The sequence below is a fragment of the Balaenoptera physalus genome (assembly GCF_965194825.1).
Source record: "Balaenoptera physalus genome assembly, chromosome: 17".
Taxonomy (NCBI): domain Eukaryota; kingdom Metazoa; phylum Chordata; class Mammalia; order Artiodactyla; family Balaenopteridae; genus Balaenoptera; species Balaenoptera physalus.
Genome location: NC_138895.1, coordinates 16,462,150 through 16,474,711, shown reverse-complemented (window position 1 = coordinate 16,474,711; position 12,562 = coordinate 16,462,150). Strand labels below are relative to the sequence as shown.

General features: G+C 40.7%; 1 protein-coding gene and 1 long non-coding RNA gene across 8 annotated transcripts in view; one reads left to right on the top strand and one right to left on the bottom strand.

Moving 5' to 3' along the window:
* EYA1 (EYA transcriptional coactivator and phosphatase 1) overlaps positions 1–8,450 on the top strand; it is a 325,931-nt gene extending 317,481 nt beyond the window's left edge. For 5 of the 6 annotated variants that reach the window (XM_082432593.1, XM_082432591.1, XM_082432592.1 and 2 more), the window contains one exon: positions 6,422–8,450. In XM_082432593.1, the coding sequence (XP_082288719.1) occupies positions 6,422–6,502 (81 nt within the window). In that variant the 3' untranslated portion in view covers positions 6,503–8,450. Of the gene's footprint in view, positions 1–6,419 lie in introns of all 6 variants that reach the window. The other variant, XM_082432589.1, reaches the window with a different exon arrangement.
* Positions 1–12,562, bottom strand: part of LOC309646385 — a 146,147-nt gene that overhangs the window by 45,434 nt on the left and 88,151 nt on the right. The window contains exon 3 of one of the 2 annotated variants that reach the window (XR_014255327.1): positions 5,074–5,119. This is a non-coding gene — a long non-coding RNA (uncharacterized lncRNA). Of the gene's footprint in view, positions 1–467; positions 5,120–12,562 lie in introns of those variants that run through there. The other variant, XR_014255328.1, reaches the window with a different exon arrangement.

Genomic DNA, 12,562 nt, shown 5'->3' with positions numbered 1-12,562 from the left:
ACTACTGGTGGATATCTTTCTTTGATATATGTCTTTGTTGTCAAAATCTGCCACGCTTATTTATTTTTTTTTACCATAAAATTTTTTGTTTCCCTAATACAACATTCCTCAAGTGAAAATAATTAGGCCTATGTATGATTTAAAACAAAATCAAAATGTAAATAATAGTCTTCTGCACACTGACAGCAGTTTTGGTTTCTAGAGTAAAAACAGCCTCGTTTTATAACTCTGACTTTATTTACTTTTCAGAGAACTACTTAAAATGAATCTCTTGTGAATAACATGGAGGGAATGGGGGATGGCAAGCACCATTATTCCGCATAATGACAAACGCTTCATCAAAAAATGTCCATTTTTCAATATGCATTCCAAAACTTGCTGAAAACCAAGATGAAGCTGAGAATCTGCTTAATAATGCTTGATTGTGAGTTTATTTAGGAGAAAAATAAGGGCTTCTTTTGTTAAAAAAAAAAAAAAGACATTTTTAATGCAAGTTTTTGCTTTTAGTTTTCTTTGAGTGAGACATAGGGATTACTGAGTACAGAATCTTATTATTCTAAAGCCATTACATTCGTTTAACTTAATGAGCACATACTGTATGCCAGGTCTTAAACTGGATTTCATCTTTATTCTTTAAGAGCTCACTCCTGTCCAGAGGGGACGCAGATATACAAATAGTCAAAGAGCAAAGCTGTGCAGTAAGCTTCATGAGTTCTCAGAATATCTCTTTATTTACAATTTGAGAAGTATTTGTACCTCCATATGCAAATTTTCTAGAGATAATATATGCATAGGAAAGCACAGATCTGTTCTTTATTTTTTATACAAATGGTAACTATACACTTTTTTTTCCGTACCTGCTTTTTTCACTTAATATATATCCTGGTAGTTATTCCATATCAGTATGTGGAGCTCTGCATCTCTAATTCTTATAAATGGCCGCATCACAATTCCATTACCTTGATATGTTGTAATTTAACGAGTCCCCTGGGGCTTAACATTTCAGTGGTTTCCAGTGTTTATTATTACAAACAGTTCTGCAGTGAGTGGTCTTTGCATGGTTCATGCGTGGGCAAGTATATCTGTGGGATTAATTCCTAGAAGTGCAATACCTGGGGCAAAGGTTATGTGGTTTTATGGTTTTGAAACATTTTCTTAATACATTTTTAATAATTCAGCAATATTCAAATTACATGTGTCCACACACCCAGCTTTTTATATTACTGATCTTATGTATACCCAGAAGGGATAAATGCAAAATACCAGACAAGGAGGAAAGTTGGCAGAAGGGGATTTGGAAAGCTGCACACGTGGGCAAGAGGAACAAAGGATGTGTCATTATTTTACCATTAGGGAATATTTTGGTTCTAATGACCCCAAAACGTGTGCTACTTCCCAAGATTTAGGTCTTGGTGCCCACTTCTCTCAATATATGCTAATCTTGATAAACTAATCATATACACATCAGTTTAGGCTATCACTACTGTTAAGATTTGTGGTTTAGCAGTGTTTTAGTCCCATGGCTCTAGTTACCTGATGGACTCTCTCCATGTAGGTATCCCATTTCATCCACCTGCATATCAGCAGATGAATTCTACTGTCCCAAACAGTTCGCCCACTCAGATTTGCTTTGGTGTTCTCTACCTCCAGCCCATCACCCATTATTAGCAAGAACTCTCTCTTTACAGTGTGTCTCCCATCCGTTGCACCCACTCCATTTCCACTGTTCCTTTGCCTAGTTTCTCTGCTACCAGCCAGCCACACCTCCAATCCATCCTTCCTTTAGTGCCTCATTAAATTGCTTAACATACTTCTACCTGGAAAAAATATCTCCTTTCTTATTAGTGTTTGTTATGAACACACCATTCCAGCACCATCTCCTCCACACTAAATACTCTACTCTGTGCATCCCACCTTTGTCACATACCATCTCCTGACTGGGAGTCCCATCCCTCTCCATCTACCTAACCAAATTTGCCCATTTCTCAAATTCAATACAGGCCCAATTTACCCTCTCCAGCTTACAGCTGAGCTCTCTCTTCTCTCTGAATTTATCATTTTGATTCTTTGTTTTCTTGAGATATAGTTGGCATTCAGCACTGTATAACTTTAAGGTGTACAGCCTAATGAATTGACTTACATATACTATGAAATAATTACCACAGTAAGTTTCGTTGACATCCATCATCTCCCATAGATACAAAAAAAATTTTTTTCTTGTGATGAGAACTCTTAGGATCTACTACTCTTAGCTTTCACATATATCATACAGCAGTGTTAACTATAGTCATCATGTATGTTACAGCCCCAGTACTTTTTTATCTTATAACTGGAAATGTGTATCTTTTGGCCACCTTCATCCAATTTCCCCTCCCCCACCCTTTGCCTCTGGTAACCACAAATCTAATCTCCTTTTCCATGACTTCTGGGTTTTTGGTTTTTTTTTTAGATTCCACACATAAGTGAGATCATACAATATTTGTCTTTGTGTGACTTATTTCACTTAGCATAATGCCCTCAGTGTCCATCCATGTTGTCCCAAATGGCAGGATTTCCTTCTTTTTTATGGCTGAATAATATTCAGTTGTGTATAATTCACAATGCCTTTATCCATTCATCTGTCAGTGGACACTTTGGTTGCTTCCATGTCTTGGCTATTGTAAATAGTGCTGCTATGAGCATGAGGGTTCAGATATCTCTTTGACATAGTGTTTTCATTTCCTTTGGGCATGTATATACCCAGAAGTGGGACTGTCTAATCATGGGGTAGTTCTGTTTTCAATTTTTTCAGGAACTGCCATACTCTTTTCCATAGGGGTTGTACCAATTTACATTCTGACCAACAGTGCGTAAGGGTTCCCTTTTCCCTACATCCTCATCAGCATTTGTTACCTCTTACGTTTTTGATGAAGGCCATTCTAACAGGCGTGAGCTGGTATCTCACTGTGGTTTTGATTTGCATTTCCCTGAGAAGTGATGGTGAGCACCTCTTCATGTACCTGTTGATCATCTGTATATCTTCTTTACAAAAATGTCTATTCAGGTCCTCTGCCCAATTTTTAAATTGGATTATTTGTTTTGCTATTGAGTTGTATGATATTAACCCCTCATCAGACATATGGCTTACAAACATTTTTTTCTCACTCCATAGGTTGTTTTTTCATTTTGTCAATTGTTTCTTTAGCTGTGCAAAAGCTTTTTAGTTTGATATAGTCCACATGTTTATTTTTTATTTTGTTGCTTGTGCTTTAGGTGTCATATCCAAAAAATAATTGCCAAGGCTGATGTCAAGGAGCCAAACATTTTTTTCAGTGTTTTCTTATAGGAGTTTTATGGTTTCTGGTCTTACATTTAAGTCTTTAGTCCTTTTCAAGTTAATTGTTGCATTCTTATACATGTGAATAGCCAGTATTCCCAGCAACATTTATTGAAGAGACTGTCTTTTCTCCATTGAGTATTCTTGGCTCCCTTGTAAAATATTAGTTTAGCATATATACATGGGTTTATTTCTGGGCTCTTGATTCTGTTCCATTTTCCATGTGTCTGTTTTCATGCCCGTACCGTACTGTTTTGATTACCACACCTTTATAGTATAGCTTGAAATCAGGAAGTGTGATGCCTCCCACTTTGTTCTTTCTCAGGATTGCTTTGGCAATTTGGGGTCTTTTAGTTCCATATACATTTTAGGATTGTTTTTTCTACTTCTGTAAAAAAACACCACTGGAATTTCCATAGAGATCACATTGAATCTGTAGATGGCATTTTAACAATATTAATTCTTCTAATCCATGAACATGAGATACCTTTCCATTTATTATTTGTGTCTTCTTCAATTTCTTTCATCCATGCCTTATAATTTTCAGTGTAGAAATCCTTCACTTTTTAAGTATTTTATTGTTTTTGATGCTTTATTGTAGATGGAATCACTTTCTTTATTATCAGATCATTTGTTCTTAGTGTATAAAAATGCTGCTGATTTTTGTATCCTGCAACTTTACTGAATTCATTGATTAGATCTAACAGTTTTTTTCTTGGAATCTTTAGGATTTTCTATATATAAAATCATGTCATCTGCAAATAGTTTTACTTCTCCCTTTCCAATTCTGATGCTTTTACTTATTTTTCTTACCTCATTGCTCTGGCAAGGTCAATTTGATTCTTAGTCCCACACTGCCTTACATTGTAATGAAATAGTTTCAGCAGATATGTCTTGCCTGCCGGTTCTTGGCAGTAGGATCATATGATATGTATGTATATTACTTTACAAATCTGCTGTAGCTACAGAGCTGTACAAGTAATAGAATATTTTAATGAAAAAGTTTATAGACTTTATTAAACCTAGAAGCAACCCTGAGTAATTTCCCCTAAACCCTTATTTTACAAATAAACAAACTGGGGCTCCAGGGAGATTAGTAACATGACTTTGAATCATGACAGAAGTCAGGGTTGAGAGTATAACCCAGGTCTCCTCATTCTAGAACCTGCTTTTCTTTTCCTCGTTGTCTTCATATAAGAAATATTTGTTCCACGCTAAACATTGATTCAGGAAAAAAAATTGTTTACTTTGTACCCAGTTGCCCTGGGAAACTCTTGTAGATCCATAAAAGCTTCACATCAGTATGTGCTTAGTTAGGGAAAATGTTATTTTGCAGTATTAGTTCTAATTATTTGTTAACACATGTTTGAGTCCCCTGTTCTCTCTGCTAGACTCAGTCTTCTTAGAATGAGTCACTATTAAATGTTAATCATAACTATCATTATTATTAACAAACTCTTTAACAGGGCTAACCAGGTCCTGCACCACTTGGCTCCTACAGCCGGTAATGTCACAGCCATGTCTTTCTCTCACACAGCCAGTATTCTAACAATGAACTTCTCCTGTATCCTCTGCCCCAGCCCCCTTCACATGCACAGAGACATTACAGTGCTCTTCTGATGATCAGCCTTTCATAACTAGCTCAACTATTACCTCCTCTTACCAGTGTCTCTCCCAGTTCCCCAGGCAAAGGGAATTACCCCCTCCTCCTCCTCTTAGGTGAACATCCATGATTGTTGTTCATTTCTGCTACTCACCCACAGACTGTGAGAGGGTGGGCCGGGGATGTCTTCTACACCGTGCCTGTGAACGTGAAAAATCACTAATGAATGAATGCAAAATAGTACAGTCTACTTTTATGATCTAAAATTGCCAAGTGGAACATCCTAAATTTTTGAAAAGAAATCTCTAGTACTTGGTTCTGGACAGTTATTGAAGGATAACAAAAATAGAGATACTCCAAAATAGTATAGAATCCAGAAAGGTCTACATATGATATTGAACTGTGGTATATGTCTTTAGCAGATTACTTGAAACAAAGACATGTTAATAAGTAACAATAGTTTGCATCCCCAGAATAACAGCTATGTGATCTGCACCAGAATAGTTAGTAGCTCCTATTGTCACTTACAGATAGTCCCCCCAAAAAACTCCTCAGTTCTAAATTCTGTTTGCTTTCATGCCATATTCTCCTAATAGTATGAATTGTTTAAAAATTCCCTAGACCTATAATTGCAAATTATACTCAGGCCTTCACGTTATTTTTTGTGTAGGAAAAAACCAAAATGTTTTCTGTGGGCTTAATAGAATTTTGTTCTCTGAAGTGTGATGATTATCTTTCTCTTATCAAGAAAAAGATTTTGCTGATACATAAATACTTAGTACAGTGCTTTTTGAACCGTAAAGTTTATAATCATGTTTTTATCCCTCATGGACGATGTAACCTCTTTTTTTTTTTTGGCCTGCTTTTCTTGGCCTGCTTTTCTTGTCTCTGGTTAATTCAGGTGTTTCAAAAACATTCCCATCATTTAAACTAGATTTCTAGATGTTTTAAACTACCACCAAAAAATCCAAAAAACTATCCTAGATGTTCATTTAAAATTTCCTGTATGGTAAAGCTGTTTCAGGGTCAATGCAAAAAACGAAAAAAAAAAAAGTTGCTTCTTACAGGAGTAAAATTAAGTTTTGCAAAATGTAAAATACTACCAACTAAGGAAAACCGCTTAAACTTGCAGCATGAAAAATGCACTGGATCCAGATTTTGAAAGGCCAATGTTTGACAAGGTTTTGTTCATAGCTACTGGATTTTATTTGAAGCTTGAAATCGGCATTCAAGTCACAGTGTAGGTCTGCTTAAGAAATACCCATCACCTTCTTAAAAGAAACAGACTCCTGAATTACATTTTTAAATGCAGTCCAGTATTCTTAGGGGAGGATTAAGTTTGAATTTGTGTTTTAAACAGATGTGACGTTGAGATCTTAACTGGAAGTTTTCACGGTACTGAATAAAGGGGGGTGGGCAGCATGGTGGATTGCCAAAGCAGCCTTTCAGGGCCCGTGCTGGAAGCGTTCTCTGTCCTCACCCCGTTGTCTGCCCCTTTGCAGCACGCCATGCCCTTCTGGAGGGTTTCCAGTCACTCGGACCTCATGGCCCTACATCATGCCTTGGAACTGGAGTACCTGTAACAGCCCCCTAGCACTTTGAAACCACACAACCGCCCTGTGACCAGGGACACATCCAGCAGGCTGAGTCCCGAGTCGGCGCCGGACTCCAAACTAGCGATTTCAACGTTTTGATGCCCAGCTGCTGTGGGTCCTCGCCTCTGCCCTTGTGGTAAATGAAGGACCACATCCCTTTCTTCAGAACAGCTGTTGACTCTAGTACTGTGAATCCAATGCAAATAAGCCATGAGAATGTTCTAGCACAGTGTAACGTGTCTTGGCCACATTAACTACATGGTTCGAACCTGTGAAGAAAGGACCTGCAGACGCTTTACGTTTTTAGCATCTTCAGTGTGACCTAAACAGCTTCTCCAATACAGCAAACTTGATTGCACAACAGAGACTGAAATGGGTTTCCTGATTACCAGTGGGGGGATTTTCTTGTAAAGGTTTACTTTTATGGTGTCTCATACCCAGGGTCATCTGTACATCTCTACTTATTTATGAACAGACTTTTTTAAAAAAAAAAAACACAGCTTTATCGAGGTATAATTCAGGAACCACACAGTTCATGCGAACAGACTTTTTTGACATCAGATAACTGAAGAGACAGTAGCATGATGAGAGAGAAGCGACTGAAGGCTTTGGCCTCACGACACAGCAAGTACTTTGAATTTTAGCACATTGCAAAGTAGTTTAAAATATGTCTAATTTAAACGTATAATATGTACATCACTGAGACAATCATGTACAGAAAGAATTTTGGGTGTAAATTTGTAATAATGGATGATTCTTTTACATATTGTTTAGGAAAATGATATTGAAAGGTAGCAATGCCTTGATAGTGAAGTATGAGGCAGGATATGCACAGATGTGCAGTGCCTTCTTGAAGTACTGGGTATAAATATGTAGATAATGGATTTTTTTTAAGATCATGTTGTCAAGACCAAAAGCATGGATGTCAAGTGTCAATAAGATTTTGTTTTCCAATTTTTTTTCCCCATCAGTTCTTTTTTTATGCTGTTAGGAGGGCCTTGGTCAAAGAACACAGCAGTGTCTGTCTGAAATAATTTTGGGGAAAAAAGCCCTCTTAAAACCTCACTTTTTCATTTTCAACACTAATGTAGTATATGTAACTACTTGGAAAAAGATTATTCAAATGCTCCTTCCCACAGAAAGAATGTAGATGATGGATATATTTTATTAATGAAATGGTTCATGAATTGGACACTAGCAAAGTTATCATGTGCTCAGATGATATTTTCTCGTTTAAGGAAGGACATTACCACATATCTGGAAATCAGCAAAACTTTGTATTACTTCCTACATTCGTGTTCCTTCTGTTTTCCTCCACACTCATCTCCCACCTCCCAACCCACCCTCCCAGGAAAGTTCATTGGCAGCAGGGGACACAGCCCGGTCATCACCAAGAAAATAATGCTACTCTTCACCCCCATTCTGTATTATATGACAAGCATAAACCTGGGAAATAAAATTTGTCACCTTTGTAATACCCTAATAAAGTTTCTCCAAAAGTGATCGATCAGTTTATCTAGACACTAGTTTCTCTCATCTAAAGCCTTCCATTGTCATGAAATTACTTTTTGGATGAATTTTCTTTCATAGTATATTGGGGGGGGAAAAATAACACCAGCTTTGACCCAAAGTAGCTAAAGAAAGAGCTACTCTATCCTTTTCTGAAGTTTCATGTTGCTGCTAGAATTAGTCAGTTGTGAATTTCTCAAAATTGTTTAATCATTGAATTTTGTTTTTCCTCTTTTGCTTGAAGCAAACAGAAGTCGACAATTTTTCAGCCTTTCCATTTTACATTTTTGTACTCTGCAGACTGAAAAGACAAAGTTTAATCTTACCCTTACTGTATAAAGGTGTGTTGTGTCCACAACTGTGTACAGAATTTTTCTTCATTCAATTTGTGTTTAAATTAATAAAACTGATTTGTGAAGTACTGTAAGCTCCTTGACTTGTCAGTATTTTCTTCATCTCTTGGTTCTAAGAAACAGCAGGATCTTGGTTGCATTAGAAAGCTCATAGTCCGACAAAAGGAAGTTGTATAGAGCAACTGCAGTAATGGCTTTATCAGTCCTTGAGAGGACTCTGCTAGAAAAATTACAGCTGTTTCTTTGATCACTGTAAGAACAGATGAATGGAAAAGCTCTTTACTTCCTCCGAAACTATATAAACTAGACCTTCGCTCAGACTTATCTGCTGTAGAACAGAATTCAGCATCAAGTGTCTTGGATGCCAGAGCATAGCTTTAGCCACTTAAATACCCAAGGGACAGCAACAGAAACGAGCTTCATCTATAAAGAATGCCCGCAACACACACCGCTAAGATTTGGCCAGATTCATCACTGACAAAGAGCTATAAAACAGCACAACTTGCTTCCTCCTGGGATTTAATCTTAGAAACACAACATTCATGCATACAAACACGTGACCATCAAACATGCAGTGGTCTGACTCATTTATCAGGCCCAGGATGTTCATTTTTCACGTGCACACACTAATGAAGTGTCTGCGCATGCTCAGAAACCCGAGAGTGAAAAGTTTGGGGACTGTCTGTAAAGAGAGGCAGGGGTGGGGAGCAGAGGGACTTCTAGGTCTCAGATGAAGAAAGTATGGAAAACAGGCAAAATGGGTAGCATACCCTCACAAGATGGATTTTCTAAAGCGCCACTTCTAACATGACCCCCCTCTGGCCAAAATGCTTAAAGGGCTCCCCCTTCGACCATAGATTTGAGCCCAGATTTCTCTACCTGCCATTCTAGAGTTTCCAAGTACAGCCTCTACTTTCTTCCCAGTGTTGTCTCTCGTTATTCTTAGGAACACACCTTCAGTACATATTAACTGGGCTCTTTAATGGGCCAAACCGCCCGTAAGCATCACCGCCAAATCTCTGCTCAGAGCTCTCCCATGGCCATCAATGACTTCCTCCACCTTTAATCCACCCAAACCGTGTCCAGCTCCAGAGCCTTCACCTCTGTAGAACCTTCTTTCCCACCGTGGCACACAGTTTGAGCTTCTCTCACCCAGTGTCCATGGTCTTACTGGCCGTTCAGACTATTCCCTTAAATAAAGGCTCGCCATGCCCCCACCACTGTCCGAGACGCTGAGGATAGGAGCTCATGAGGATGGAGTTTACATCAGAGTAGGTGGGAACAGACAAATGAATTAATGAATGAGTGAATAAGACACATTCAGTTGGAAACATTCTTTGCAGAAAATTAAAACAGGGAATATGGGTAGGTGACAGGGATTCCCTGGAAAGGATGGACAGAACTGAGACCAAGTGCTAAGAAGCAGGCAGCATGTGAAGATGAGGGGCAGAAGATATAGGCAAAGGTCCTCAGAGGAGAAGACTTCTATTTATTGTGTTTTAGCAGTGAAAATCACACTCAAGGGTCCAAGAAGAGATGATCTGGGAAAGGAACGGAGACGGGGAAAGTCTTGGTGAGGGATTTGGATGCTATTCTAAATGGCCGCTGAGGGGGTCTACACAGGGTTGTGACCCAATCTGACACACTCTTTGGAATGACCACTCTGGCTACTGGGTGGAGGATGGGCTAAAGAAGGGTGAGAGAAGAAGTGGGGAAACGAGTCATCAGGCTAGTAGGGCAGTCCAGGAGAACAACAGCCAGATTCAGATTAGGATGGGGAAAAGGACACCTGGATTTATTTTTAGTGACAGCAAGGACAGCACTTGGCTAATGGGTTGAATGGGGGGAGCAGTGAGACACAAGAGGAGTCTGGACACCCCCAGCGTAAGGGGTCTCCCCACCACTGTGAGATAGTACACCTAGTGGTTAAGAGCCTGGCCTCTGCAGGCAGACTGCCTGGGTTCGAATCCCAGCTTCCCATTTTAGTTAGCCAAGTTGTTTAACTTCCCGGTGCCTTAGTTTCCTCATCTGTAAAAAGGGGATAACAATAATACCTACTTCAGACCGTTATTATGAGGACCAAGTAAGTTAATATGTGTAAAGTGCCTGGGACACTGCTTGGCATATTTTTTAATGCTGCCCATTACTATGCTGGCTAAGTATTCAGACTTTTTTTTTTCTCCCCAGCTAAAGAACCAGCTCTTTGACAGCACAGACCATTTACAAGGGGACTGCATTTTTCTGGCCTAGTCTAGGAAACAGGATGAAAAAGACCAGACCATCTAGTTTCTGACCTCAAGCACTGGGATGGTGGCTATTAAAAAAGAATCACAATCATGAAGGAGGCTTCCGCGAGCGGTCCTGCTGGCGTGAGAGGTGGGGAGAGCAGGGCAGCCTGGGCAGGCAGGAAATGCCGCCCCAAAGCTGAGCCCCGAAGCTGAGCCCCGAAGCTGAGCCCCGAAGCCGAGCCCCGAAGCTGAGCCCTGCCAGCTAGAGTTGCCTTGAGCAGAGTGGGGAGAAGGGGAGCACAGGAGAGAGGCCGAGAGGGAAGATGAGAAGGGAAGAAAGGCCACAGGACTATAGGAGCGCAGGGAGTGTGGGTCAGAGTGGTCAGGAGAGGGAGGGGTGAGGGCGTGAACTGTCCTTCACCTCCAAGTAAAACTTCAGGCTTAGTGCTTTTATTACCCACTAGCACGGCTATTCCCCTTTCACGGGAGAGAGACAAGCAAGAGGATAGAAACAGAGGTTGCATTCAGCCTCCTGCATTATAGCACAAACAGCCTGGGACCCTTCACTGGGGCCATGATTCCACATTAAACTAGACTTAGATGTTAGCCCTAAGTAGTGTCTAGCGGAGCCCCTTTTATTTTACAGATTACAAAACTCAGGTTAAGTGCTCTGTCCAAGAGGTCACAGCCAAATCAGGCAGAGTCATAACCCCAGGCAACTCTTGGATACAACAGAGAATCATGAAAAGATCATGGGCTCTCAGGTCAATGGAAGCTGGCTTTGCCCCGTGCTCCATGGCTCCACACCAGGGCTTTAGTACAATTGTCCAATGACGTCTGAATGCTTTGGGTTGTAAACCTCAGCACCTCAATTCTATGTCATCCTTCCAGAGATTGGTTTAAAATTTGTCTTCCAATCAGCATTTACACGTGTCCAATGCACATGCATTCTGTAATAACTTTTAAAAGTTGCTTTTCAAAACATTTGAATAGGGCTTGGATGTTCCCTAATTCAAGTGACTATGAAGGAAGCCATTTGCTTAACAGAATGTGGAGATGCTGCCGCAGACAGCGTGTGTTCATTTAAGACCTGTAAGAAATTTCCTTCCAGACCCTGGGATCCCCAACACTCTCTTTCTGCAGCTACAGAAGCTTCAGCTGACTCACGTCGCCCTGTCGATCCCACTCAGGATGGTTTTTTGACAATCCAAAAGGAGACAGTTAGCAATAGCACTTCTTTCTTTCAGTGTCTCTCAGAAACGTTTCCATTTCTCTCCGTTCTTTGCAATTATCCAAACTGACAGGCGAGCTTGTGGCAGAAGAAATGAAAGGGTTTGTAATTTAGGAAACCTTTGGCTCCACTGACTGAAAGCAGGTTGTTTGTAAAAAGGAAATCCTGACCTCAGCTAACTGGCAAACTCTGTCAGAAGCAATAGGCGGAAGCGGAGGAGAAAGAACAGCGCCGGGGATTTTTATTGGCAACAGAAGAAAAGCGGATGCTCTGCCAGAGGAAAGCCCTTCCGAGAGAACTCTCCGATGGGGGGACCCAGTGTGCCCAGAGCCAGTGCGTGTGCAGCTACACAGCGCCTGGTGGTTCTGGGCCGGGTTTGTGGGCTGGTTTGACTGGGGGAGTTTGCTGCCTGGGACCATAGCTAGACTGACCATCCTGAAAATGGACTTCCTTCACTCCTCTCTGCTGCTCCCAGCACTCCTGTGGCCTGTTCCACCTTCTCTCGTGGCTTGACATAAAGCCCCAGGACCCAGAGGTGACAGGTGGGAAAGGAGATAAGCTACCTCGTGTTTCCCACGTTGGTGCCGTCCACCGACTCCTCCCACCTCCTCCCTCCATCTGCCACCCCGTTTGGCAGGACTCTGCAGGGACCTCTGGGTAACTCCCTAAGAAAGGAGGCCCCCTCAAGCTCTCATACCCTTCTGCCAGTGGTCCTCAATGGGCTGCC